This window comes from Amblyomma maculatum, chromosome 1, assembly GCF_055883805.1.
Source record: "Amblyomma maculatum isolate TAMU_Amacu chromosome 1, ASM5588380v1, whole genome shotgun sequence".
NCBI classification, from domain to species: Eukaryota; Metazoa; Arthropoda; class Arachnida; order Ixodida; family Ixodidae; genus Amblyomma; species Amblyomma maculatum.
In genome coordinates this window covers 92700452-92725259 of record NC_139344.1, presented here as the reverse complement: position 1 = coordinate 92725259, position 24808 = coordinate 92700452, and the positions used below count along the sequence as shown (strand labels likewise).

General features: G+C 46.2%; 2 protein-coding genes across 8 annotated transcripts in view; one reads left to right on the top strand and one right to left on the bottom strand.

Moving 5' to 3' along the window:
* Positions 1-24808, top strand: part of LOC146203176 (uncharacterized) — a 152054-nt gene that overhangs the window by 35248 nt on the left and 91998 nt on the right. For 5 of the 7 annotated variants that reach the window (XR_014703823.1, XR_014703821.1, XR_014703822.1 and 2 more), the window contains exon 2: positions 11288-11518. Coding sequence is in view for 3 of the 7 variants with exons in the window: in XM_084588550.1 (XP_084444676.1) it covers positions 11288-11518 (231 nt within the window). In the remaining 4 variants the exon portion in view is untranslated. Of the gene's footprint in view, positions 1-8185; positions 8360-11287; positions 11519-24115; positions 24652-24808 lie in introns of those variants that run through there. The other 2 variants (XM_084588551.1, XR_014703824.1) reach the window with 2 other exon arrangements.
* LOC146203178 (uncharacterized) overlaps positions 15513-24808 on the bottom strand; it is a 20396-nt gene continuing 11100 nt past the window's right edge. The window contains exon 2 of the mRNA XM_084588549.1: positions 15513-16563. Coding sequence (XP_084444675.1) covers positions 16365-16563 — 199 coding nt within the window. The 3' untranslated portion in view covers positions 15513-16364. The remainder of the gene's footprint in view (positions 16564-24808) is intronic.

Here is a 24808-nt window from a genome sequence, read left to right as displayed (position 1 = left end):
CCTAATCGGGAAACGTCACTTGTGTAGCTTTCTCTTCCTTTATCTTTAATTCACAAGGGACGCATATGAAGACCCAGAAAAGTACAAAGGCTGAGATGATGGACGCACGAGGAAGAATCATCATTACAAGCCTATCCAATTCTCTCTCTTTGATATAATTCTTTCTTTTCTTTCTCCCCTCCGCTCTTTTCCGGCTGCCCTGGGAGTTCATTCAACGAGAAATGATTCCTCGTCTTCGCAGAGAGAGGAGGGGAAGAGGTAAAAAAAAAACACAGCGAAACCCCCTCGCGCACCGGGGCCATGCCACAATTGGGGCCAGGACTGCACAGCGCGGAGCGGAATGACGGCTGCAGTAATCTAATCAAGCGATTAGAGGATAAACGCCTCGGGCTTAATGTATTCGCCCCGAGCAAGCTGATATGAAGAAGGCGAGGGGGAAAAAAGGAGGCCGACGCAGCTTCGCTATCTCGCGCACCCCTATAAGCCGCCCACCGACTGAATGATGACTGCAGAGGGTGGACGCGACGAAAGGGCAAGACAAACGACTCAGCCGCCGTGTGTCGAAAGACGTGAGACGTAAAAGAAGTTCTCGGCCTCGTTTATAGTCTCCCTGTCCGGCGGCGCCGGTGTGGCGTTTGCAGAGGTGCGTCGCTAAGACCTTCTGCCGCCGGCGCAGCGCAGCTACGAATCCCGGCATGCGTAGTGCGGAGGAAAGGGCCACGGTAGCAGTAACTTTCAATGAGGTTGGAAATATACTGCGAGAGTCAGCATATAGGTTCCCGGTCCGCGACGGTATCGTTCAGCGAAGCCCACGAAAGCGCGCCGATTCTGGAGAGCATAGAGCAAGGACGACGACAAAGTTTTGGCGCGAGCCTAGCGGAGTTCGTTTTCTAGCGGCCGAAATGTCGTAACGTAGGCCTCGTGAAAACACTGCGACACCTGTCTCAGCGGCAAAGCGTAAAGCGCTTTTCAGCCCATGTCTACTGGTTTGAAACAACCGGGTTCTGTGTTAGTCCCCAGAGTTTGGTCGGGAGGCTATAAAAGTAAACTCTGTCTTATGACGCATGCGCGCGTGTCTGCGCTGTTGCAGGAAGTTCCGTTATATACAAATGTTACTTGTGGTATGTTCCGCTACTTTATAGCGATTGAGCCTATTACGCCGGTATACGTAACAGGTTCGAGCAATGCTTGGGATTTTTCCGAGCTTTGATCGAGTCAGTTTATTTCAAAATGCATTCAAAATAGGCGCAGATTAGTGCCAGCCAACTTCCTCGTGCTCTACGCTGGTAATTCGCAACATGCAGTCGCAACAGAATGTCGTGGACTGTAATCCGTGAATGCTATAGCATTACTCATAGTTCTTTTGTAACGCATTAAGTATTAGGACTGAAGTTTATTCCAGGGGTGCTAATTTAAGCACATGTCGCATGCAGCAATCCAAATTATGTTTCATCTTTTCTGAGACCTTATGTAGACATTCAGGATATTGGTACAAAGAAGAGCGTGTCACGTCCATAAATCTGCGGCTACCCTTTACTTCTTCCAGATAACATTCTTTACAGAATAATGAGTCTTTCATATAACAAGTGTGGCAGTCCTATTAAAGCGTCTCGATATTACTGGGCGGACAAAGGCGAAAAGCCCACCAGGCTGCGTCCATCCCCCCCCCCCCCCCCCCCCCTCCCAAACACTCAAACACACTTAATTTCATAACTGGCTATGCGGTGACACTTCATTCTATTTACTTCGCCACTCCCGACTGCTCCTGCACACGATCGCATGGATGGTGGGCCGTCGGTGCCACTGTCATTTGGCTGAACCAGCTCTAGAGAACACCAGCCCCAAAGATGCGGTGCAAGGAGAGCTAGGAACTTCTATGCGCGCGTCAGTTTCCTCTATTCTTTTCACTAAAAAACCTCTCTCTCTTGCATCAGGTTATCCTTGAACGTAATCTGTTATACTGAAACTGCGGGCCATTACGAACTCCCTGGTTTAGAGATCATGATGACGTACAGCCCTTTATTGAACTATTTGGTTAGTAGAAAGAATACAATATAAAGAATAATATAAAGAATAAACCTTTTTAGGCTCATGGTGAAACTTTCATGACCGCGCGATTTCTTCGCGAGACGTCGCGATAGGTTCTGACGTCGACATAATTTTCCCGTTCGGCTAGAAGGCACAATAAGGCAGTCTGAAAACCTTGAAAAGCTCAACCGAGAAGCCATCCGCATTGTCATGGTTCTGCCGAAAGACACACCTCTCAAAGAGCTGTATGCGCACAGCTGCATGAACCTGCTCGTGGAAGGGGTCGGCTAAGCTGTGCCCCAGCTGGCTGGCCGGTACATCCTAGAGGAACTTCATATTGCTCCAAACAAAGAAGTTCGTCCTTCAAATGATTATGTGTATCCGCCTTGGGCCTCGTCAATTTCGCTGACAGATGGCAGGCCATTGCCGCGAAATATGGCTTCTCGCTGTGGCAACTCGGAGCGACGAAAGCGTTTCGCTAAGGTGCATAACCGCAGCATAGCCAACGAACCAACAACTAGTACCATAATAATATGCTATACTGATATGGCAGAGAAAATAGTTCCCACAACCAATGCCAATAACAGCGACACTGATGTTCTCAAGTATATCCGGACAGTCGCGTGGGTGGATGTGTCATCCATCGTGTGGTGTATATATCCACACTGCCCATCTTAGATGACGTCGACATTGTGGAAGTAGAGCTTGCAACCTTCTTAGAAGCAGCGCAGTGGGTCCTACAACCCTTCCAAAAATGTGATTCCAAGCACAGATTCTATCTCTCCACGGACTCGTCTCGCGCGTATGAAGAGTGCAGACGAGTTACCTCGAGTCCGTTAACATACCCTAGAATAACCGGTGATTTATTAGAGACATTTGACGACTTCAATCCCAAGCTAAACATCAGAGCGACGATTTCTTGGGTGCCTGCACACGCAAGCATTGAAGGCAACGAGTAGGCCAACAGCGAGGCGCGAGCAGCAGCACGCAAATTATCAACCGCGCCGAACGCACTTTCCACCATAGCGGGTACCGAAACCTGCCCGTTGGAACCCTCGACCTTCAAAGCAATCGCGAGGAAGCAACGATGCAAGGCCCTTGAGCACCTCCGCAATGGAAGAGAGGAACGCGCCGAGGAACAGGCGCGCCCCATTCCCCCTATGCCAGAGGAGTTATCGAGGACCACGCAGACATTAGTCCTCCGCCTCGAAACTAACGCTTAATTAACCCCGTAATTGAGGCAAAGATTATTTCACAACGCCCCTAACGAAGGGATGTGCCGTCACTGCCGAAGTCCAGCGACCGCTGATCACATAGTATGGGACTGTCAAGAGTATTCTGACATTCGAATCAGGGCTCTCGACTAAATTACAACTGCCATCCGCCCGGCCAGCTACATCGACTGGGTCCTTCCGCTACTACTCGACAACGCGGCCGTTGCTATGCTCTGGGCAAAGATTGGAGAGTTTGTTCACTTGGGTCCCAGAAATAAGCTTTATGGTAGATGTCAAAGACAATCAAGCCTGCGTCCTCCTCGGCCGCCGTGACAGTATTGGGTCCAGATGCCCTCACAGATGCCAGCAGCAAAGGTGCATGACAGGGCTGTCTATAAACGTCTTTCAATCAATTAACTGTTCGGCTAGTTAGGTCCAGTCCGTGTAAAAAGCCCTGTAGGGCAACGTGTAAGTTAGTTCAGTCTCAAATGTCGAGGAGAGGAGTGATATGCCGATATCGCCGACAACTAAACCAAATAAAAGAAAGAATTGAGATTGTAACAAGTACACACATGCAATATAGAGGTACAGGAGAAGAGCCAGAAGAAAAGGAGGAGGAAAGACGTTCGCCATTAAGCTCTTAAGTGAAGCTAAGTGTAAATCCTGTAATTTTTTTGGTCATCGAGATGTGCGACGTCATACCACTTGGAATGGTCGAGTTGGCAGGTGCTCTGGCAGGTGGCAGTCGGCAGGCAAGATGGCCCAGCGCTGATTGGTCGTGGAGTTGTGCAATGTTACTGTGAGTTGTGCGACATGGCTGACTTTTCAGGTGCGCTGGTCACGTGAAATGAGTGCGCGCTGTGGTGGGCTCAGCGGCAATAGGTCTATCGCTACTCGTGGCTCTGGGCAGACTAAAAATTAAGCTGCACGTATGAGATCGGGATGGAGCCAGAATCAGTCACTTTTGTTTATCGCAGGGAAAAGGAAGGTTACAAAATTTTAAGGACGAATACAATGCTCCCTAATGCGAAATTTGAGCGCAACTATGTAAGCGTTTGGGGGGTATATTGCCGCAAAAAATTCGAGGGAAAACAGATAGAAAGTTACTCTACGAAAGGAGAGGGGAAGAGGTCGGCCGGCGGTAGAGACCCTGGCCTGTTACTCCACACTGGGGAAGAGGAAAAAGGTAATTAAAAATTGCTAGGGGGCACTTCGGACCACTAAAGTTTGATGAGGCGAAAGCCTTTATAGCGCGGTGGTCCGTAGCCCTCCACTACGGCACTTCTATCTCCCTCTCTTCTTTCACTCCCGCCTTCCTTCTTTTCCTTACGACTCGATCAGGTGTCCGCGGAGAATTGTGACAGCTACTGCGCCTTTTCTTTCCTATAAACCAATTTAAAATGCCGCTGATGCCTGCTGTACTGCGTCTGCTTCTATATGTGTGGCGTTCGAGGAAGCGCTATATGAAAGGCGCCGCATGGACGCTTGGATCAGATGCCCGGCGGGGTCAGCTTCGTGTACGCTTGAATTGCCTGGCTGCGTTTCGAGACGGCATGGCCGGATGTGACGTAATCGTGACGCCAGTTCCGGTTATTAGACATGGGCGGATAGGACGTCACATCCAGTCAAGACGTCACGGTCGAAGACGTCCTCATGTGATGACGTCAAAGTTATCTCTGTCATTACGCATGACTAGTTAGTTATGACTAATCACTAATAAGTACTAGTTATTAACTATTTAATTAGTCTGTACTATTTAGTGACTAGGCAGTCATTAGTTATGCTGGTTAGTGACTGGTTAGTTATTAGCCATTACTAATGGTAGTACTACTTAAGGTGTGACATGGTCGTGGCCGGACGGACAGCGTCATCGCCGCGAGTATGAGACATAAAGGGCCCAATCTCGCGGTATCCCACGGAATCTCGCGAAGAAGTGACACTTCTCGTGGCCGGATGGACAAGGTCATCATGGCGAGCATGAGCCATTAAATGCTTTTGCCTTAAAAGAGAGTTAGCGGGCGAATGGAGAATTTGAGAGATGCTTGTATGTGTATATGTGCAGTTAAAAAGCAGCTTTTAGTTTTCTCATGAGGAATATCTCAGAAGAAGAGAAAGAAAGAAAGAGAAGAAGAGAAAAAAGAGACATAGCAGCAGCACTTGAGTCGCCTTCTACGCTATTGGCGGCGAGGCCAAGGTGGCAGGAACATTTCCCCAGGCAATGGTTAGGTATATAGCCCCTCAATATGAGGCTTTGACTACCAAAACAAAGATAGGCGATGATAAGATGTTCACTGCTTCCTCACGTTTCCAGTTGTCACTACTACCTGGTGGGCGCTATTACAGTAAAAATAGGCATTCTGAATAGCACTCGGTTGCGGTGCACGCGCAAAAATTCGAAGAAAAGTCACGTCAAGGCTGGATAAAACAGCTGACGGTTATAATTCCTAGGAAGGTGCGGGACACCATTGAGCCCAGAATGCTTGCGTTTTTCTGTGCACGCAGCTGCCTGGAGACCGGAACATGCCAACAACCAACCCAAATTTTTTTTTCCAACAGAAGCCTGCTTTAGAGCCTTGAGACAGAAATTTCTTCATAGTCGCAAAACATTAAGAATACACTGAGAAATCCAGCGACGCCAAGTGCATAGGTCTCAATCAGGCAACGCGGCTACCACCTCATCTCTAAGCCACGTGGCAATGAGCATAATCCCCATGTCCTGGAAAGAAGTGGAGGAGCAGCACGGCCTCCTCAACACAGGAACCAGGCTGAAAAATATTTGCCGATAGCCGATTCTAGAAAGAAATAGGAAGGAAATTTGAAAATTCAGTTCCTGCTTCATGACGCGCTCAAAGTCGCTCGACTTGTTCGGTTACCGTGGACGCAGTGATAACGATACATGGCTCTCTTTCAGGGATAATACGAATGTATAAGATTACTATTCCTTAATTTCGGCACTAATTATTATAGGCGCGGACACAGAATGAAAACACGATGGGCGACCAACACGCGCCAAACTGAGAACGACGACGATGGAATGAGACAATGAATAAAAAAAGCGGAAATGCTACTAAAACTGACACAAAGCGCTAAGATTAATTTAAAAAAAGCTTAATAAGCAGCAGCGGGATATATGCGACTATATGAGAAGGTTACCGAGAATGTTACACATATCTAGGAAAATTAATATAAATACCAATGCTTGGGAGAGCACAAAAATAAAGGAAGGCGTCAAAACGCCCGTGCACTTGCAAAGGCGCTCTTTAGTTTAGGCATGAGGGCATATAGACGGCAAAATAAATGACAAAAAACGACGTGCAGGTCGTGGGGGATGCCAGGTAAAACATAATGTAGCTTTTCTTCCGTGCGCAGAAGGAGTGGTGTACAGAGTGCCTTTTACTTGCGGCAAAGATTACATTGGTCAATCAGGAAGGTGTCTTAACATAAGGCTAAGAGAACATGAAAACTCCCTAGAAAAAGCCCCGTCATCGAACCTGGCACTATACCACAAGGAATATAGCCAAAAGCCCCCTTTGCACCCTCCTTGCACTCCCCTGTTCAAAGAAACTACAGTGTTGTACAAACACAGAGAGAAATTAACACGAGAATTAAAAGAGGCCTATCTCATTCACAAGAATTCTGACACATGCGTAAGCACCCCATCTGTTATCATTCATCCCCGAGAAATCTCATATCTTGACGAAACTGGTTAAAGTGAAATGTTGTTTTATCTGCGAACATGCGCACTTGGTTGTCAGAGCATTTTTGTATATATTCGTGTTCTTTCAATAAATCATGCAGTTGATAGTCAGCGCTGTTCCCGTCTACTCGCTTGTCCTATGTTTGTTGCGCTGTGTATTTAAAAAAAAAAAAAAAGAGGGCATATATATTCGTGCCTCTTTTAAGTGTAGAGTTTGGTTCCCGATCCCAACGGTTCATAAGGCGAGTCGTCCGTAATAATGAATAGGGAAGGGGTAATATTAAAAAGACTCACTATAATTAAGGACCCCTTTCGTGCTGTGTATATTGCCGCTGAAGTTGACATGAGGCATAATTTTGGGAGCTGCAAAATCATTGTCCTGGTCCCCATATGAATGAAATGACGGGGTACAACTTGATGAGTATAGTGGCCTGTGATCTCCGTCGTGGTACCACAGTGGTTAGGGAGGCTGACTACTGAACCAAAGGATGCGGGTTCGATCCCGGCTGGGGTGGCCGCTTTTCGAGGTGGTGAAAATCAGGCCGCCCGTGCACTGTGCGACGTGAGTACACGTTAAAGAACTCCAGGTGGTCTAAATTTTTGGAGTGTTCTATTACTGCGTCCCTGATAGCCTCAGTCGCTTTGGGAAGTTAAACGGTATAAACCGAATCAAACCTAGTCTCCAATAATATGCGTGACGCTTCTCCCGGATGAATGGAAATTTCAACTATAACTTTCTCATCACAAAAAACCGCTTATACCTAGCAGCACTTGGTCGGCTAAAGGTGCTTTCTGCGTGGCACACGTTGCGGAAGGTTTTGTTCACAGATAATCAGGCAATATAAAAAAAATAATGAGGTGCATAATTGAAGAACTTGGCGCCGCACAAAAAAACGAGCGCTGAGTAATTGGCAATATATAGCAGCTTTCCTCTAGAGCCGTGCACTTAAACCGCGGAAAATGAAGCATCTGCTTGGAGAAGTGGAGATTTTTTGTTCTCATCACTGTCCATGCAACCGATAAAAAAGTGCATAGACCCGAATAGGATGTGCACTTTTTCCCTTTGTTCATTGCCTGAGATCGAGTTTTCAAATTGCCGCGAACCACTGAAAGCTTTATTTAATTTGTTTGTTTTCTACAGCCTCGAGCACACGGATTTATCACTTTTTTTTTTGGAGGGCGAGATGCGCTGATATTCTTTCCCGAATGATCGCAGCAAAACGCAACTGTTTCCCTATCGTTCCAGCCTTTTCAGGTTGCTTTGGCCGGTTACTAGATGGTTTTTCGCCCACTTTAATTTAAGCGCTGCTGAATTCTGCGGGCATTCTTAGACGACCGACGAGCAGGATCCTTGCTTTCGACGCCATCGCGTTGCTTTATTTTTTCGCGGACGAATGTCAGCCCAATAAAGAGTTTCTTTCAGTAGAACTTTAGTCGCTTCTCTTCTCGCCTGCGGCATTATCACTACCATATAACAATATCAATGGCGCATAGACATGTTGAAAATTTTGGTCCCCGGAAATATTGTCCTTGATGCGAGTGGTTCATACTAACGGCTGTCTCTAGTAATGAGGCAGAGCTCGAGTGGTACTCTGTGGAGTGAAAACGGCAAATTGTTAACGCAGGCACTGGGATTCACTGGCAGCGCTAACACTCTTAATCAATTTGAGACATGCGGAAATCTTTATGAGTGTGAGGCGTACACCATTTACCCTTGTTCAGTTCTTTTTTATACAGTTCGCATTATGTATCATACTTGAATCAGCTTCATTCCATTTGTGATGTCACGTTTAACGTGAGCGTTGTGGGCTGTCTGATAATTCCGCTCGAGGCCATATGGGCGACATCATGATTCTCTCGACCAATCAGGACTTTTCGCTTAGTGTCGGCTTTGACGAAGACAACGACGCCGGGATTTGTGCAACACGAGACCACCCCTAGACTACTCCGTGAAATGTTTACGATATTTTTATTTTCCGAGACGAGCATATGATTGGGCCTTTCGCATATCCTTGAGGGCGCCAGTTTAGAGGCAGATTCTTTCGCGGGCTAGAAGCGTGACAAGCTAGCCCGCTTGCCCGTAGAAATCTACTTACAACGACCGTGAGGTCGCCATTTCAGATCAATAATGAATGCAATCCGCGCTGCTGTTCTCCGTTACCCAGTTGAAGTAATTCCCTCCAGCAGCGTCGTTCATTTTTTTTTTTCGTTGCACTTTGAACAAAAATTAGCAGAGGCTTAATCCGCTCATCCCAAAGGCAGTGTGCTGCGAAATACAGGTTTGGCTCACGGTTGTTTACCTTTGTTTTGACGTGTTTAACAGTAATTGACAAGACTTGATCATTCAGTGCTTAATCATTGCAATATCAGGCACTTGCAAATTGACCAAGGCAGTTCTGTGGTCAATGTTGTAGTTATACGTGGCATGCCTAGAAGAGTACACAGAGATCTGTATTTCAAAAGACATAGTCCAACCAAAACACAAGACATATTGCGCGGTCTATGGCATATTCGAGTTCATAAGCTCCAAATTAAATTGCTGATTAATTTCTATAACAACTTCGCACCTTTGTAAAAGTCTGCTAAGAAAACTATGCCTTTGTACCTGTTAGTACCCATGGGTACGCCTACAACAATTACAGCTGAGGCTTGGGTTTCGGAAGCGCGTGGCGATATGTAAGCCATGGCTACATTCAGATGCTAACGATAGACTGAGCTACCCATGCGAGGCGACGTGGTTGTGCCGTCACCAAACAGCATAGCCAATCAGAAAGACGGCGAATCCAATTCTGATGTTCCACTTGGATGGCCATAATAGTGTATGTCCCTGCACACACAAATCAATAACGAAGGCATATGTGCGAGTGTCACTCACAGCATCCATTTTCAGTAGACACTTCAGTTCCTCCGGTCGCCCGGTTGTGTTTCCTTCCCTACCTCAACCAATGCTAACGAAGCCAATGGCGCTATAGGCGTGCGCAGCTCCGACTCCATGCACTTGTTCTTTGGCGCAGTCTACTTTTTGCAGCATCTCCCAGAGAAACCGAAGCTTGCCGCTTCTTTCGGGATTTATCGAAGACAGGTAAAAGAATAGTACTTAGATCCGCACTGGAGCGTGCTTATTAAGTGCCTCACCATTTCGTCCTCACTCTGTACGTTGCTTTCTTTCTACCTATCTCGGAACACCAGGAGTACACAGCCGGGAGGCTCGTCTTTCAATACATTCTTGAATGCCACTTCGGAAATATGTGTGTTGGGCGTTTAAGGACGTTTGTGCTCCGTGGTATGGAGTTATAAAGCGGATGATAGACCCTTAAACTTCCAACCGGTGTTAATCGTATTTCACTTGTAGCGCGTACTCGAAGCGTTAGCATTTCTGTTCCACGTTCTTATACATACTTTGACGACATCGGCGTCCATTCTATGTTCAGCACTCATCCCGGGTATAAGAACACCCGCCACTACATGGAAAGGTTTAAAAGCGATTTACATCACTTCGCGTACATACTTCAGAGCTCCTGGAAGACGCAATTGTTAGAAACCATTCGCTAAAAAAGAAAAGAAAAAGAATTCTGCAGCTAGCTATATCAAGCTGCCATATACAGGAAAATTCACACGCTCATTGTGGTACAAATCATTCGCTGAAGTCTTTGCGAGTATCATTCGTGGTCATTAATGCTTGATTTTTGTAATAAAAAAAAAAAGGGGGCAAATTATTATGTACTCGATGACGAAGGACGAAACTTGGTTTTGTGTAAAAAATAGCAGAAGGGTTTGCTAAAAGCTCCGAATGTTGCTCTTTAGCAATACCAAGCAATTTCCTTGTCAGCATACATTTTTCTTTTGCTACGTAACTAGTATTATCTACAGCAAAACGTACGCGATGCATGCTTACGCAATTTTTTTTCAACAAAGTTTACGTGACCTGACCAAGCCTCCTGAAAGTTTCTGAGGCATGACAGAACGTGGATGTTCTAACTGCAGGTAATCTACTGGGGCAAAAGTCGGAGCTAGAATTTTTTTTTCAGTACTCGCGGCCCATAGTACACACACACACACACATAAAAAAATTACACTCATATCTGTTCATAAGATTGAAAATCAAAAGAATGCAAAGGGTAAATGCATTTGTAAAAAAGTTGGCTTTATACTGTTTTCGGGGAAAAAACGCAGATTGTTTGATTTGTACACGACCATGAACATTTTCAAAATCTAAATAGCCTGCAAAGCGTGACGTAACCAACTGCGTATTGTATTACGGGCAACACGTAAACATAGTGGGTATAAACTACATTGCATTACTAGCTATCATGTAAATACTTTGCAAAACACACACTCACATTTGCAGGAACAACGGTGGACACCAAGGACAAAGAACGATACCAAAAGGTCTTCGTGGCAACAAGTTGTCTGTTGACTTTTCAAGCCGCGTCATCGGTAAGGGGCGGGAAAACGATACGACCGACACGTGTGCCCGCTTCGAACTATCAAAGCTGCCGCCACGAAACAATCCAAAAATAATTAACTGCAAAACAGCGGCACCGCCACGAGCGAACCCTACGCACATGCATTATCCAAGGTAGGCACATTCTTTACCAAAGGGCGCGTTTCATGCCTTGCTGATGCACTTCGCTTGCCAGGACTCGCGTTGAAAAAATGCGATGGCTACGCGCCCCGTCGTCACGTGCCCCAGCTCCACAGACATTCATTCTTGGAAGTATAGTTTGGCGATGAGCTCGAGGCGGGCTTGCCTCGCAGCGTTTTTGCCACCATAATTATCGTAAACATTAACGATCGTAGTTTACAAAATTTATGCCTTGTTATCACCGATATATATCTTGAGCAAGTATTTCAGACGGCGTTTTTTTTTTTCGGCACGAGGCGTCTCCAATTTCACTGTACGTTTTCTTGGTCGAGGGCATGTTAAACTACAGTCCATGTATGATTTTCTGATACGTTCTGCTACCCGTCGAAACGCTGTTGATTGCTAGGTTTCTTAATTGTGTAAGAACAAACAGCGCGAAAATGAAGAATAGCCAGATATAGTAGTCTGTTTTGTTTTTCTTCTTTTTTTTTTTTCATGAGATTAAACGTCCTGGAGTAGCTGGTCGCTACCGGGCGCCGTAACACAGGGCTGTGGATAATTTCAATTCTCCCTTGAGTTTTCTAGTCGGCGCCACTCCGCGGTCGTGCAGTGCTTAGGGCTCTCGCATGCAGTACCCAACGGGAAGTGTGATCAGATCCCGGCTGCGGTGGCCGCTTTTCGATGGAGCCGAACTGCAAGGCGCACGTGTTGAAGAATCCCAGGTGGTCAAAGTTTCCGAGCCTTCCACTACGGCGTCTCGTATAGCCCGAGTCGCTTTGGGACGCTAAACTTCACAAGTCAATCATTTCTAGCGTGCACTGACATAACACAGTACACTCGTCAGCACGGCTGTCTGGAGCGCTGGAACGGTGTCCTGCGGAGTATACAAAGTGAGATATTGGCTGGGCTGCTCTGTAAGCGGTACAGTGAAGTTGTCATTGCAAATAGTATGCCTAAACGACTTCGTTTTAGCCCCTTCCTTTTCCCCAGGATCGGGCCCCTGCTTTAAAATTTCACTTTATAAGCTTGTCAGGTGTGTTCGCGCGCTCTAGACAGCCGTGCTGACGACCGTACATATAGGCGCCTTGCGTTATGTCTGCGTTGAAACGCGGCAACCGTGGCCAGGAACGAACCCGGGTAAGGTAGATGTTTGGAAAAATGGCTTTCAAAAGAAGGGCTTATATCGAAGGACGAAAACTGTCTCAGCGGACACCAATAACTATGGCTGCGCCATAAAATAATAATAAAAAAAAGTCTTGCAGCTGTTTCGCCTTCGAATTCGCTTTCTGCATTTAGGAGAATAACTCACGTTCTAGAGGTCTGTAGTCAGCGATGCTGATTTCTTTAGCATTTTTACAACGCGGTTCAGTTGCATAAATTGATTTTCATTAACCGCGTTTCTGTGGTGGGAGGTAAGAGTTTCGAAAGTTGTCATAAACGGTTGATGGTTACCGATTAAATGCAAATTTTGCACGCTGCAAAGTAGACACTTTCAACTTTCATTCAGAGACGCTTCTCAGTCGCTGAGCATCCAGAATGTCGGCCGCGAAGGAACTAATACCGGTTTCCATTGGGCGAACAGGAGCAAGAGCAAGGAGCAGCCAGAGCACCGCACGAGAGCACTGGGGATGCACGTTCTCGTCTTTCCAACGGAACATTCACGCTGCTCGGAGAGCAGCGTACCGAGGCGGAGCGCGTAACATCACGCGTCATGTGATCAAACTTTTCCCGCGCTTGCGTTGCCCGTATCTGCCGGCCGAATGACACCGCTGCCGTCTTCCGCCATTTTCCTCGACGGTCCTGCCCGGGCTCCGGGCGGCAAAGTACCAGAGGCCGGTCTCGAGGGAGAGAGCGCGCGCGCTCTCCCTCGAGGCCGGCCGTGTCAGAAGTTACATAAAAAAAATTACTGACGATTACGTTACTTCCTAATGCGAAATTTGAGCGCAGCAAATAAGCTGTTTCACCTTTTCGATAGATTGAGGCAAAGAAATCGAGCAACACATGTATGCGCTATCACAGAATTTTTTTTTTCACACGTATTCCTTTAACAAAGACTCCCTTCTCGACGGTGGCGATGAGCTTCTGCTTCAGCATCGCTTACACCTGGTTGCTCTCGACGGTGGCGATGAGCCTCCGCTTCGGCGGTGCGAACGGCAGGGTCTTCTCGACGGCGGCGATGAGCTTCTGCTTCAGCTTCGCTTACTGCTCTGGATTCTGGCGGCGACGGCGATGGGCCTCTGCTCTAGCAGCAGCAGCAGCCAGCAGCAGCCAGCAGCAGTCAGCAGCCAGCAGCAGCCAGCAGCAGCCAGCAGCAGCCAGCAGCAGCCAGCAGCAGCCAGCAGCAGCCAGCAGCAGCCAGCAGCAGCCAGCAGCAGCCAGCAGCAGCCAGCAGCAGCCAGCAGCGGCAGCAGCGGCGGCCGCGGCGGCCGCAGCGGCAGCGGCGGCCGCGGCGGCGGCGGCGGCGGCGGCGGCGGCAGCGGCGGCGGCAGCGGCAGCGGCAGCGGCAGCGGCAGCGGCGGCGGCGGCGGCGGCGGCAGCGGCGGCAGCGGCGGCAGCGGCGGCGGCGGCGGCGGCGGCGGCGGCGGCGGCGGCGGCGGCGGCGGCGGCGGCGGCGGCGGCGGCGGCGGCGGCGGCGGCGGCGGCGGCGGCAGCAGCAGCAGCAGCAGCAGCAGCAGCAGCAGCAGCAGCAGCAGCAGCAGCAGCAGCAGCAGCAGCAGCAGCAGCAGCAGCAGCAGCAGCAGCAGCAGCAGCAGCAGCAGCAGCAGCAGCAGACGGAGGACTTCCACCGGTCGTCTCGCTCATGGCTCAGAAAGAACTGGCAGATAATTTCGCAGTGGCGAACGGCAGCGGCAATTTCGGCTCGGGCGGTGCACATATACAGATCCGCGGCCACCGATCTGGCTCTCTGATTGCCACCGCACAGGGGTTGCATTGGAGGAGGAGCGAAGAAAGGAATTAAGTTCGAGCCGGCGCTTTGACAACCGGAGAATCGCAGGAAGAGGGGGGGGGGCGGCGTGTACACCCAGCGGCAAACGATGGGGGCAGAAGCGCGCGCAGCAAGCGGACAACGCGATAAAGGGAGGAGGGAAGAGATAGCAGCGACTGACTGATGCTGCTGACGCCGATAGTGAGTCAACCCCAGCTGCGGAGTTGGTTTCAGGGACAACGCCGACGATGCCGACGCAAACAATATGATACCCTCGCTTCCGCAGCGCCAAGAACCAGGTCTAGCCGTGGGAAGGTGGTCACGTATTCGTCGACGTGCCGGGGCCTACGTGAAATAACCGGCGCGTCAGCAACTGAAGCGCACCCTATCCGCCACACAGGAACAGGGGGGGGGGGGGACCCTCTCCTCCTCTTTCTGCATGGCGGCGACGGTGTTCTATGCAGTCACGTTATCTTGACTCTCTAGCGGCGTCAGCGGCATCCAGCGGTATCAGTCGGTCGCTGCTAGCGCTGGGGGGATTAAAGGGGGGCGGAGCTGGTTACGAGGCCGACGACGACGCCGACGCGAAACCCAGGAACGGACGCCAAAGAGCTGCGCTATAAAAAGGTCACGCGACTTCCTCCGTTCTCTCTGTACTCCACCGCTGGCGACGGAGCACCGAGGACTGCTCTCGGCTGCTCCCGGGACCCCAATCGCGCGCCTCCTCTGCCAATAGAACACAACGCTACTGCTTCTGTTCGACCACTGGTAGGCGCTGAAACTCGCGAGAGCACTTTTAGTGGAGCTAAAAGTGCTCCTGTTCGCCCAATGGAAACCGGTATGAGTCTGCCTCTGAACTTCCACTTGGCAGCTAACATCAAACACTCTGAGCACGCACGCTGAGTAGTGCACTCAGGGCCGCTTTGGAGACGCTCTAACAAGCCCCTGCTTTTCAACTCGTCCACAAGCACTGACTGTTCTGCCTTCCTTGAATATAAGTGACTTGGTGAAAAAAAATCAAGTCCAAAATTAATGAAACCACAGTAGCCCCAATGTATCAGCATCAAATGTTTTTTTTTATTTCACACAAACTAAAAAGATATTTAGGACACTACGAATGCTTCAAAATGACATGAATGCGCATCAGTCTGAGGAGAGAAAAGGCGTTATTTCCACCTTTCGCAAGAAAGACTGCAAGTTCATGATTTTTTTTACGACAAGAAGGAAACGAATAATAATTCAGGAGTTGTTTTCTAGTTGTTGAGTATCGACTTTGGTTCAATTTTCGCAGCTAAAAAGATGAACATGCAATGATAGCATATACGTCATACAGTCACGTTACACCTAAAAACATATCCCGTGAATTTCGCCGCACCCACACACAAGTTTCAGTTCTTTATTCGTGATATTCAGTGTAATGTAAGGGACACGGATAATATTTATTCAGCACCAACAGCGAAAGAACTACATGGCGACCACCAGTCGTATCCTTGACTGACACCGCCATCCAGCATGACGCGTAACGGGTAAATTAACAGAATCCACGTGGCTTAAAACACTTAAGCTTCGCTGATATGCGTCGATTAGAGACTTGCTGCTCTTTAGTGCGCAAATAACCCTATTGAAGAGATGTTTTCTATCGCTGAACGCCGAAGCATGCCGGACGTCGAAAAGAACGCTAAATTTACGCAAACCATCAAATAGGTACACGACAGAGCCGTCGTATAGAAAACAAATTAAAGAATCTATGGGGGGACAGAGAGAAATGGTTCGGAGCACCGGACGCTGCGTTGGGTCCTGATGGATCCGAGGGAGAGGTTGTCCAAATGCACAACGAAAGAAACGGGCAGGGAGGCGGCCAGGAAGCCGAATTGAAACAGACATAGAAGCTGGCAGGCGTCCGCGCAGGGTGCGTCAGGAGAGAACCTGGCGGCTCTGCGATCCCGTCAGGCACTGCTCGTCGCCGTGAGAGTCGCAGGCGAGTTGTCCTAGGGAGCCGACTTCCGTCTCTATGCTGTGGCGCTCCGATGCGCCTCTCCGAGACGCCGTCACCGAGAGAACGCACAGCGTACTCGTATCCCGGCGCCAGCGACGAATGGGCTCCGTGAAGTACCTACGCAGATCGATTCCACAGATGAGGGATTCGCGCTGTATTAGCAGCCCGCTGCCTCCCGACTTTTTTTTTTTTTTTTGTTATACGATCGCTGCGTAATTCTCTTGGGGAATATGAATAATGCACCCGCGATCGAAAAAGCAGCGAGAAAGTGTCAAAGTGCTGGATTTGTCGCATGTGTCATACGAGCACGAAAACTCCCGTCGAAATCAGCTGTGAAAACGTAGATGAAAAAAAAAAAAAGAAAACGTCTTGATAAAAAAAGAAGCCCGGGTGTAGAGCATCTGAAAGATGTTTCCAGATTCCAGAAGCTTCGTCAGGGCCAGTGAGACGTACGAGGAGAGTGATGCAGCCTGTCGCGATGAAGGACGAAGGTGGCGCTACGTGCGACACACCGCCGCCAAGCGTTGCGGGCGCGCTTAGGGTGGGCGACAGCTGGGAGAAATCATCGTCGGCTGTGATTAGGCACGCATTTTTTTTTTCCAGCCTCTTTTTTTTTTTTCGTGCAAGTTGAGCAGCTGCCGGTGCGAAACTCTCGACGTGGTTGCTATGAATAGCGTCCTGCGCAACTAATTTTTCTCCATCGCAGCGACTATAATATGCAGATGAGGAGCCCTTCTTGATAGTACCATCGACAGACTGCCGAGCAAATAATTTTCTTAGACGTCAGTATGTCGATTAATGTACGTTTAAAATCTAGTCGTTTTACAGAGGACCTTTTTCCGACTAGAAGAAGTTTTGTTAGTATGGGAGCTCTAACAAAATATTCGAGATAAGTTCAAATGGCTGGTTATGATTAAAACCGAATATTACTTGCTCACTTTTGCTATAAGAATTTATTTAAACTAAAAGACATTTCAAACAAGGGCTCCTTTAGAGTGTCTTAATCCACGCTTCTTTAGGCCAATCACTTTAGGCGCTGATTAGTAAACTCTACATTCTTAAGTGTTTGGCACATCCTTATCTACGAGTTCCGGATCAATTCTGTGATCAAAATTCCTGAGCGGTAGGATGTCGCTAGGCATCTTTATGCACATCTTCTGGCACTACTTATCATGGGTTAAGAAAGAAGCGTACTGAAGACATTCTCTTGAGGAATGACTATATCACATACACAAAAGTTTTGAGGGAATTTCAGTGAAAAAGATTTTGAATATAATTTTAATTATTCATATATCGTAAAACTGAACCATACTATTCAATATATCCTCTCTCGGCAGGATTGTAGTCGATTTATGTAAAAATATATTTCTACGACAGTCTTAATTACTCGTTGTGAGCGCAGGACAAACTTCTGAAGCGAAATTTTGTTACGCAATGGAACCTTAGGTCATTCTAATTAAGGTTTGCAAAACCGCAATTACGACATCGCGTGGCGTCCCAGAAAGCTGGACTTGGCTGTTCCATGCGTCAAATAGTGCCCCTTCGAAGAATATTGACCAGTAATGCTACATGTGAATTTATTAACTGCATAGTATTAAACCAGTATAAACAAACACTATTTCAGTATGTGCGAAACAAGGTATGTGTGCACACGTGCAATATGGCCACATCTGTTCGCATGTACACTTAGTGTCAACCCATGGCGCAAGCAGGCACACATTACCGCCGAAACAAGAAAATATAAGCTACCGGGTAACACACAGGAGCTATTTCTATTCACACTTTCAGGTAGTGGTCTTTGCGCAAACTAAGTGGGGATGAAATAATTGTTGTTTCGCTGTTTCCATTTAAACTGTCTTGTTCGCGTTTCATTCATTTACAAACTTGTACATTAAAAATTAGATGTGTACAGATACAACCAGAAATCGCTTATTTAGCATCAATATCGGTTTTACAATGCTCGTGATGCTACAGGGTGCTAGCAAAAAGCCTGCAATGGTTTGACAAAGTCCAGCACACCCCGTCTTCAAAGCAAGGCCAGCAGTGCAGAGAAAAAATTTACAAAATAAGAAAAGCAAATATAGGCATAGCGACGGCTTTAGATGCATATATGAGAGTACATTCGACAGGACTAATATTGCGGGCACAGTATTGCACTTTTTATTGCAGATACAATTTTACTTGAGTAGTTGTTCACAGACTATGGTATAGATTAGTTTGACGGGATAACTGAAAAATTAACAGCTTGTGGTAGTAAGCACTTCAATATTTGGTGGCCATAGTTAGTACGGGTATAGAGACCATAGTTAGTACGGTTGTAAAAGCCTTCATCGACTGTGGGTAGAGTGCCTGTCTCACAATCCGAACGTCCCGGGTCCGATTGGCACCCTTTAAATATTAACCGATTTTTCTACTGAGGTATTTTACTTGCCTGCGAATACAAGAAAAGTTTTTAAAATTTGGTGTCATAACGAATATATATCATCTTTTAATCAACTGTTCCTGATTTTATGTGGTCATTACTGACATGCCGCCCTAAGCGCGGTTTCGTTTCTAGTAGAACATATAATACTTTCGCATTAATACAGAGCACAGCGATAAGAAACACATCATGAGTGAACAGAGATACGAGAGATACATTTCTGTAGGCTCTGCAGGCGACTTTTGCTGTAAGGCGGACATTACGTGCGTTATAAGCCTTGATGACTAAACGACTGATCAACTTAAACTATGCAATTAACTTTATATCTTAAATTTATGGGGAAACATTGCATTAAAAAAATTGAAGGGCGTTGACATCAGAGGTGAGCCCCGTAATTCTATTTCGTCTATCGGCAGTGTGGGCGAAAATACCCTAAGTCGAAAATGCGCATTTTATAGCTCCTTGAGTTGGCTTTCCCGCATCGCATAATTATATAACGACGTAGTTGCGAGTGAAATGCTGCCAAAACAAATGTTTTCTTCAATATTATCAAGTACAGAGACGGCATCTGTATTTGTTGAGTGATAATTGTAATAGACGCCATTTTATTAATCTGCAGTAGAGAGGCAACTGAACGAGATTAAAATGCTTATTTTTGAAGTTCGACAATTCGGATCACATTGTCGAATAAGGAAACGCCCGGCCTGATATTGCTCAAAACACCAGCCCACTGCCCCCATTGTTCAACTTTCAACAATCCAAGATCTTACTGTTAGACGGTTCAACAAAAGAAAAACCCCACCGGAACATATTATGCAGAAATACCTTGCATTAAAATACAATTGTGATAAATATGGAGAATTTTATCAGGCGGTTCAAAATTTGCCTTGTATGTTGGATGTGCAGGAATGGAGGGCAGTTAAAAAAAAAAAAAAAAGGCTTCTTAGGTTACCATCAATAATTACGGAATTTTATGCTGTATTGGTAATCGTGAAAAGAAATGTAAACGAGATCAGAAACAGCATAATTTACACAAAATATCTGAGCACATTCAGCACTACAAAAAAATTTCGTCAAACTTTCAATCGCTGACGTAATACACAACACAATAAAAATCAGAACACAAGGGATTAAAATTATTTTCTGCCGGTTGCTAAGCCACATAGGCAGTGAAGGCAATAACTGGGCAGAAGGGGTGCTTCACGAGTTTGGAGCAAGAAGGTAAAGAACGCAAACTTACGTCGTAGAGACTATATGAAATTACTGAAGGTTAAACGGAAGTATAAATGACAATCGACATGGAATAACCAAATGAAAAACAAATTACACCTAGTAAAGCCCATTCTAGGAGAATGGAAATCGAGAACATGTCAGGAACAGTTCATGGAAGTTATAGTATGCCGTCTTCGTATCGGTCATACTCAACGTAGACACAACGTTTTACTAATGAAACAAGGCAAACTACATGCGAAGATTATGGACAGGTGCTCATTGTCAACCACACTTTACTTTCTTGCTCAAAACTCGAAAAAATATAGCAAAAGCGTTTTACTATATTTTACAATAATGCTATTGAATTCCACTTCATCCTACTCTCAGGACAAAGCGCAATTGTAGAGGTATCATGTGCTGGAAGTTTCTAAAAAGAAAGAGTGTTTTGCAACAAGTTCTTTCAGCACTCACTGTCACTGCTACAACATGTATTTATTTTAATCTTGCTCTTGGCGCATGATAGCCTCAGTTGATTATGCGTCACAAAACCCAACCCAACACAACACAGTGCTAAAGCCTATAGCGTGCCTCGCGGACAAGAATCACGCTTAAGTTGAGAAGCAGCAATTATACCGCAGTTTTCATCCGTCCCGCCTAGACTGCACTCCTACATCACAGTCATCGCTCAACTGCTAAAACCGAGGCCGAAACTGGTATGAAAAAGAAATTCAGTAATAAATTATTTATGGCTGGCAGCCCGACAACACCGAGTGATTCGTGTGAAGTAATATCGTGCGTATTATTAGCAACAAAAAAATGGAGCCAAAAGTTGTTATCTATCCTCCTTTCTCACGCGTGCCAAAAATGAACTACCGCAGCAGTCACCAGAGCAGCTGGCTGAAGGCCTGACGCTCTTGATGCTTTCGAGAAAACCGAGTGCAAGCGCACACGCTCAGTACATATTCTGCAGTTAACAATTTTCCACAGTCCCTACTGAACTTCCTCTTAGTTTGCTACACGGCAGGATTGATTAAGTAGTTGGAGAGATGCCCTTCTCTAAGAACGAATATTAATGGCAGTGAGATGAGATAAAATGTGCTATGCATGGTTTGGGTGCATCAAGCAGCCGTCCGTATCTCTTCCATAACGCTGTTGAAGTCCAGTCACAGAGAATGTGCCTTAAAACAGAACAAGGGCCACACAGCGGCAGATTAAGCGTATTCTGCAGGCAGCACGCGTAGGCGCCACCGTTACTTGTTATAGTAACCAGTTGGTTATATATGCCGGAACACACAATATTACGGCTTTGCTGAAACCAAACTTGCTCACGGGACATGGAGTTTTCGCTTGATCGCCCTTTTTTTATACTCCTCTGTTAGTATTTCTGAAGCAAAACGGGCGCTCGAGCGGTGAGCTTAGCAACGAGAACACGCACATGAACGCTTCATAGCAATGTGCGCTGAAAGTGACACAAAATTCTGAGCAGATCTCTGTTCTGCATTTTCACACCCTAAGCATCACACCTGTGCTTTCGAATGCTAAAGTTTAGCTTCCTTGCAAGCTTTTGTGATCAAAGTTTATCCTCTTCTTTTGCGCTGTGTTTGAGGGGCATATCAGCTACTCGGAATGGTTTCGTTCGGTTTATGGCGTTCAAAGTCTCTAAGCAACTCATGTATGAGAGTCGCCGTAGTGGAAGGTTTTTCTAAGGAAATTTAGACCACCTGGGGTTCTTTCACGCTCACAGACATCGCACAGCTCCCGGCGCCTTGCTTTTCGACCTCGTCAAAAAGTGGCCGGCCGGGATTCGATCTCGCACCCTTGGGCACAGAAATCGAGCGCCCCATTGCTCCACTGCGGCGGAATGCGACACGGAAAGGATTTATTTTCGTCGCCACTGAGGATCACGCTGGGACGCGCATAGTATTTCTAGTATTCGTTTTCGTCATCATGTGACAAATCCTCCTGTTCAGTGGTAATTGTCTTTAAACGTCTTTGACGCTTAACGGCAATTTCTTAACGACAAGTGCTCGCTTCCGCTGACGATAACGACCTCAAGCGTCATTACCGTGCGCAGAGTTAAGAATTCATTAGAGGATAAACGTTTCCGTTGTAATCTTCCTTTTACTCGCGTCTTTCGCGAGTCGCGACCACTACGTAATGTGACAAATTTTTTTAACATTACCAATGAGCCTTATTCTCTGCAAATCCTCATTCCGTTTGTGTTCGCTTATTACGCGCTAAGGAACTCTGACAAGCCCCTTATCATCCGCTGTCCTCACCCTTGTCCTGCTTAAAAATATTTCTTCGTCTTGAGTTTCACAGTGTAATCAATCAGGATTTGTTGGGGAATTCAAAGTGCCGTCTTCGTGCCTGCTAACGGCGATCATTTTCGTTTGCATCTCTCGCTACATTATCAAAAACATCGGGTCACAATAATACCACCTATTGTTTAAATGTTTAAGGCTTAATTTTTATGCTGTTTTCTTCACACTTTTGAGTTAGGTCAGCTTTGTACAACCCTTACTGGTAATTAATGAGCACGAAATTCGCTAACCACAGCATAGTACAGCCAAAACAGCGCAAACATTTTAATTCTACAGTCCTCCTGTAACCCTCAATTTACACACGTATAAGCTAGGTGACGTGGTTGTATACCACGTTTTGGCGGCGAGCCATGTACTACGTTAAATCTTTATTTTAGGCAGCAGAGTGTACACAAACAAAAATAGGCTTGTATTCCGGTGACTAAAGTATTTGCATAAAGGGCGGTCTTTATTATTCACATTGAGCGCCTAACCACACATGGAAATTCCACTACGTTATTGGGCGTAGCGGCTCCCCCAAAGACTGCAATTACTTCGGGACTATAAGGAATGAATAGAAGAAAAGAAAAGTGAACTAACATTATTATTCTTGCTGCAACGAGTACTCGACGAAGCTTCTTTACCAACGAAAAAAAAACGAATAAAGAAGAATTATGACTAACTTTTTTTCCCACCGCTGACTGATAACTACGCAGACAACTATTAGTCCACACTTGCACATTTCAATACAATCGCGAAAAATGATTTTTTTTTTGCAATAAAAAAAAGCTCAGCTTGAAACTGAAAAGTTTAATCTAACTTCGATTTCAATTACCATCGGCACTAGTCCTGTTACTGTTTGATCCTTTCGTAAAGGTTATTGTTAAACTGGCTGCCAAAAGCACTTAAGGCACGCGTTCAACTGTTTATTAAACTGCACTCGCCGCAAATTACTTTGATGTGGCCCGCTGCAGAACATGTTTGTTCTCGCTTCAAGCATTACGATGAGGCGGTGAGGCTGTGGCCAGGGAAGAAGCACTGGTGTTTGATTTTTTTTTTTAACATTCCTTCTCGTGATAAATTGCTCATTGCATAGGGAAGCCATGTCTATTGCTGGGGCGGAGCACTTTTGGTATTTTCCTGTAAACTCCAGTACCATGAACAATGGCAGCTCGGGCATCATGCAACTCAAAAGTTGCCCACAGAGGGCCCTTTGAAAATTGTAAAATGTTATCCTGCGCACAGTAGTAGTAGGTATGGTGGCACGCTGTCGGTTTAATCATCATCATCATCATTTATTGAACCCTTAAGGACCTTTTACAGGTTATTGCATAAGGGGGGGGGGACTTACGTACATTTTAAAACAGTACATGAGGAAAGTCAAAGATGTTAAAACAACAACAAAAAATCTCGTAAAACAAATATATATAAGCATACAATGAGAGTAATGAGTACAACGAATACAATCAGTAAAATCCAAATTGCAATCAAGAAGAGCAAGGGAATTAATCAAACTATGGGTGGGAAAATAAATTTTAAACAAATTCGACCTATTGTATACATTTTTCTGGGACGCAAAAGCAAAATAACCTTCCGCTACAAATATCCTTGAGTGGAACGGGCCGAGCAAATAGTAGCGATCGATGTTTGCTATAACCTCTATAGTTCTGCCGTGCAGTTTTAGGCAACTTAAGGTGCATGCCATGCTATCTCTTTCTGACCCTTCATGGAGCTCCAAGTCATCATGATCAATACGAACAAGCCGAGCAAAAGACTATGGTTGCTCTCTGTTCTGAAGTGGATGGAGACTCACCGTACAAAATGCGAGCACCCGTGAAGCAACAGAAAGGGTGACATCACACGTGTATATTCAGGAAAAGTGCGCAGAACAAATGAGATGCCTACAAAAAAAGACAAATAAGATAAAAGAGCGCCGAAAAACAAAAATAGGCACTTTGGAATGTTAGTGAAAAAGATTTACACCAAAAACATGTGTTGTGCTCGCTCAGATATACTGGCATCCGAGTATTACATTGCTCATCAGGTATACGCGGAAATAAACAATTTGGCAGAGGTGTACATGAAACAAGATGTTAAAGTTGGTATAACGAAAAAGTGGCACGCGACATTCAGCAACCACCGTGCTTCGCAAACTTCTAAACACCTATTTTCTGTTAGTACTGTAGCTATCTTCTATGAGCATAAGAAAAAAAAAGCCAGTAAGAAATTCAGTAACCATTTAAAAGCCATATTAACTGTATCTTAAGTAAAGCTAACGGATACTCGCTCATTCGCATCCTGTAGCTCTTTGTGCGCATTAAAGAAGTGTGCGGTATAGCCAGCGCTCATTTTTTTTTTCCTTCAGAGGCGCATCTACGGTGAAGTCAATCATACGAAATAGCGTACGGAGCCTAACAGTGCTGCC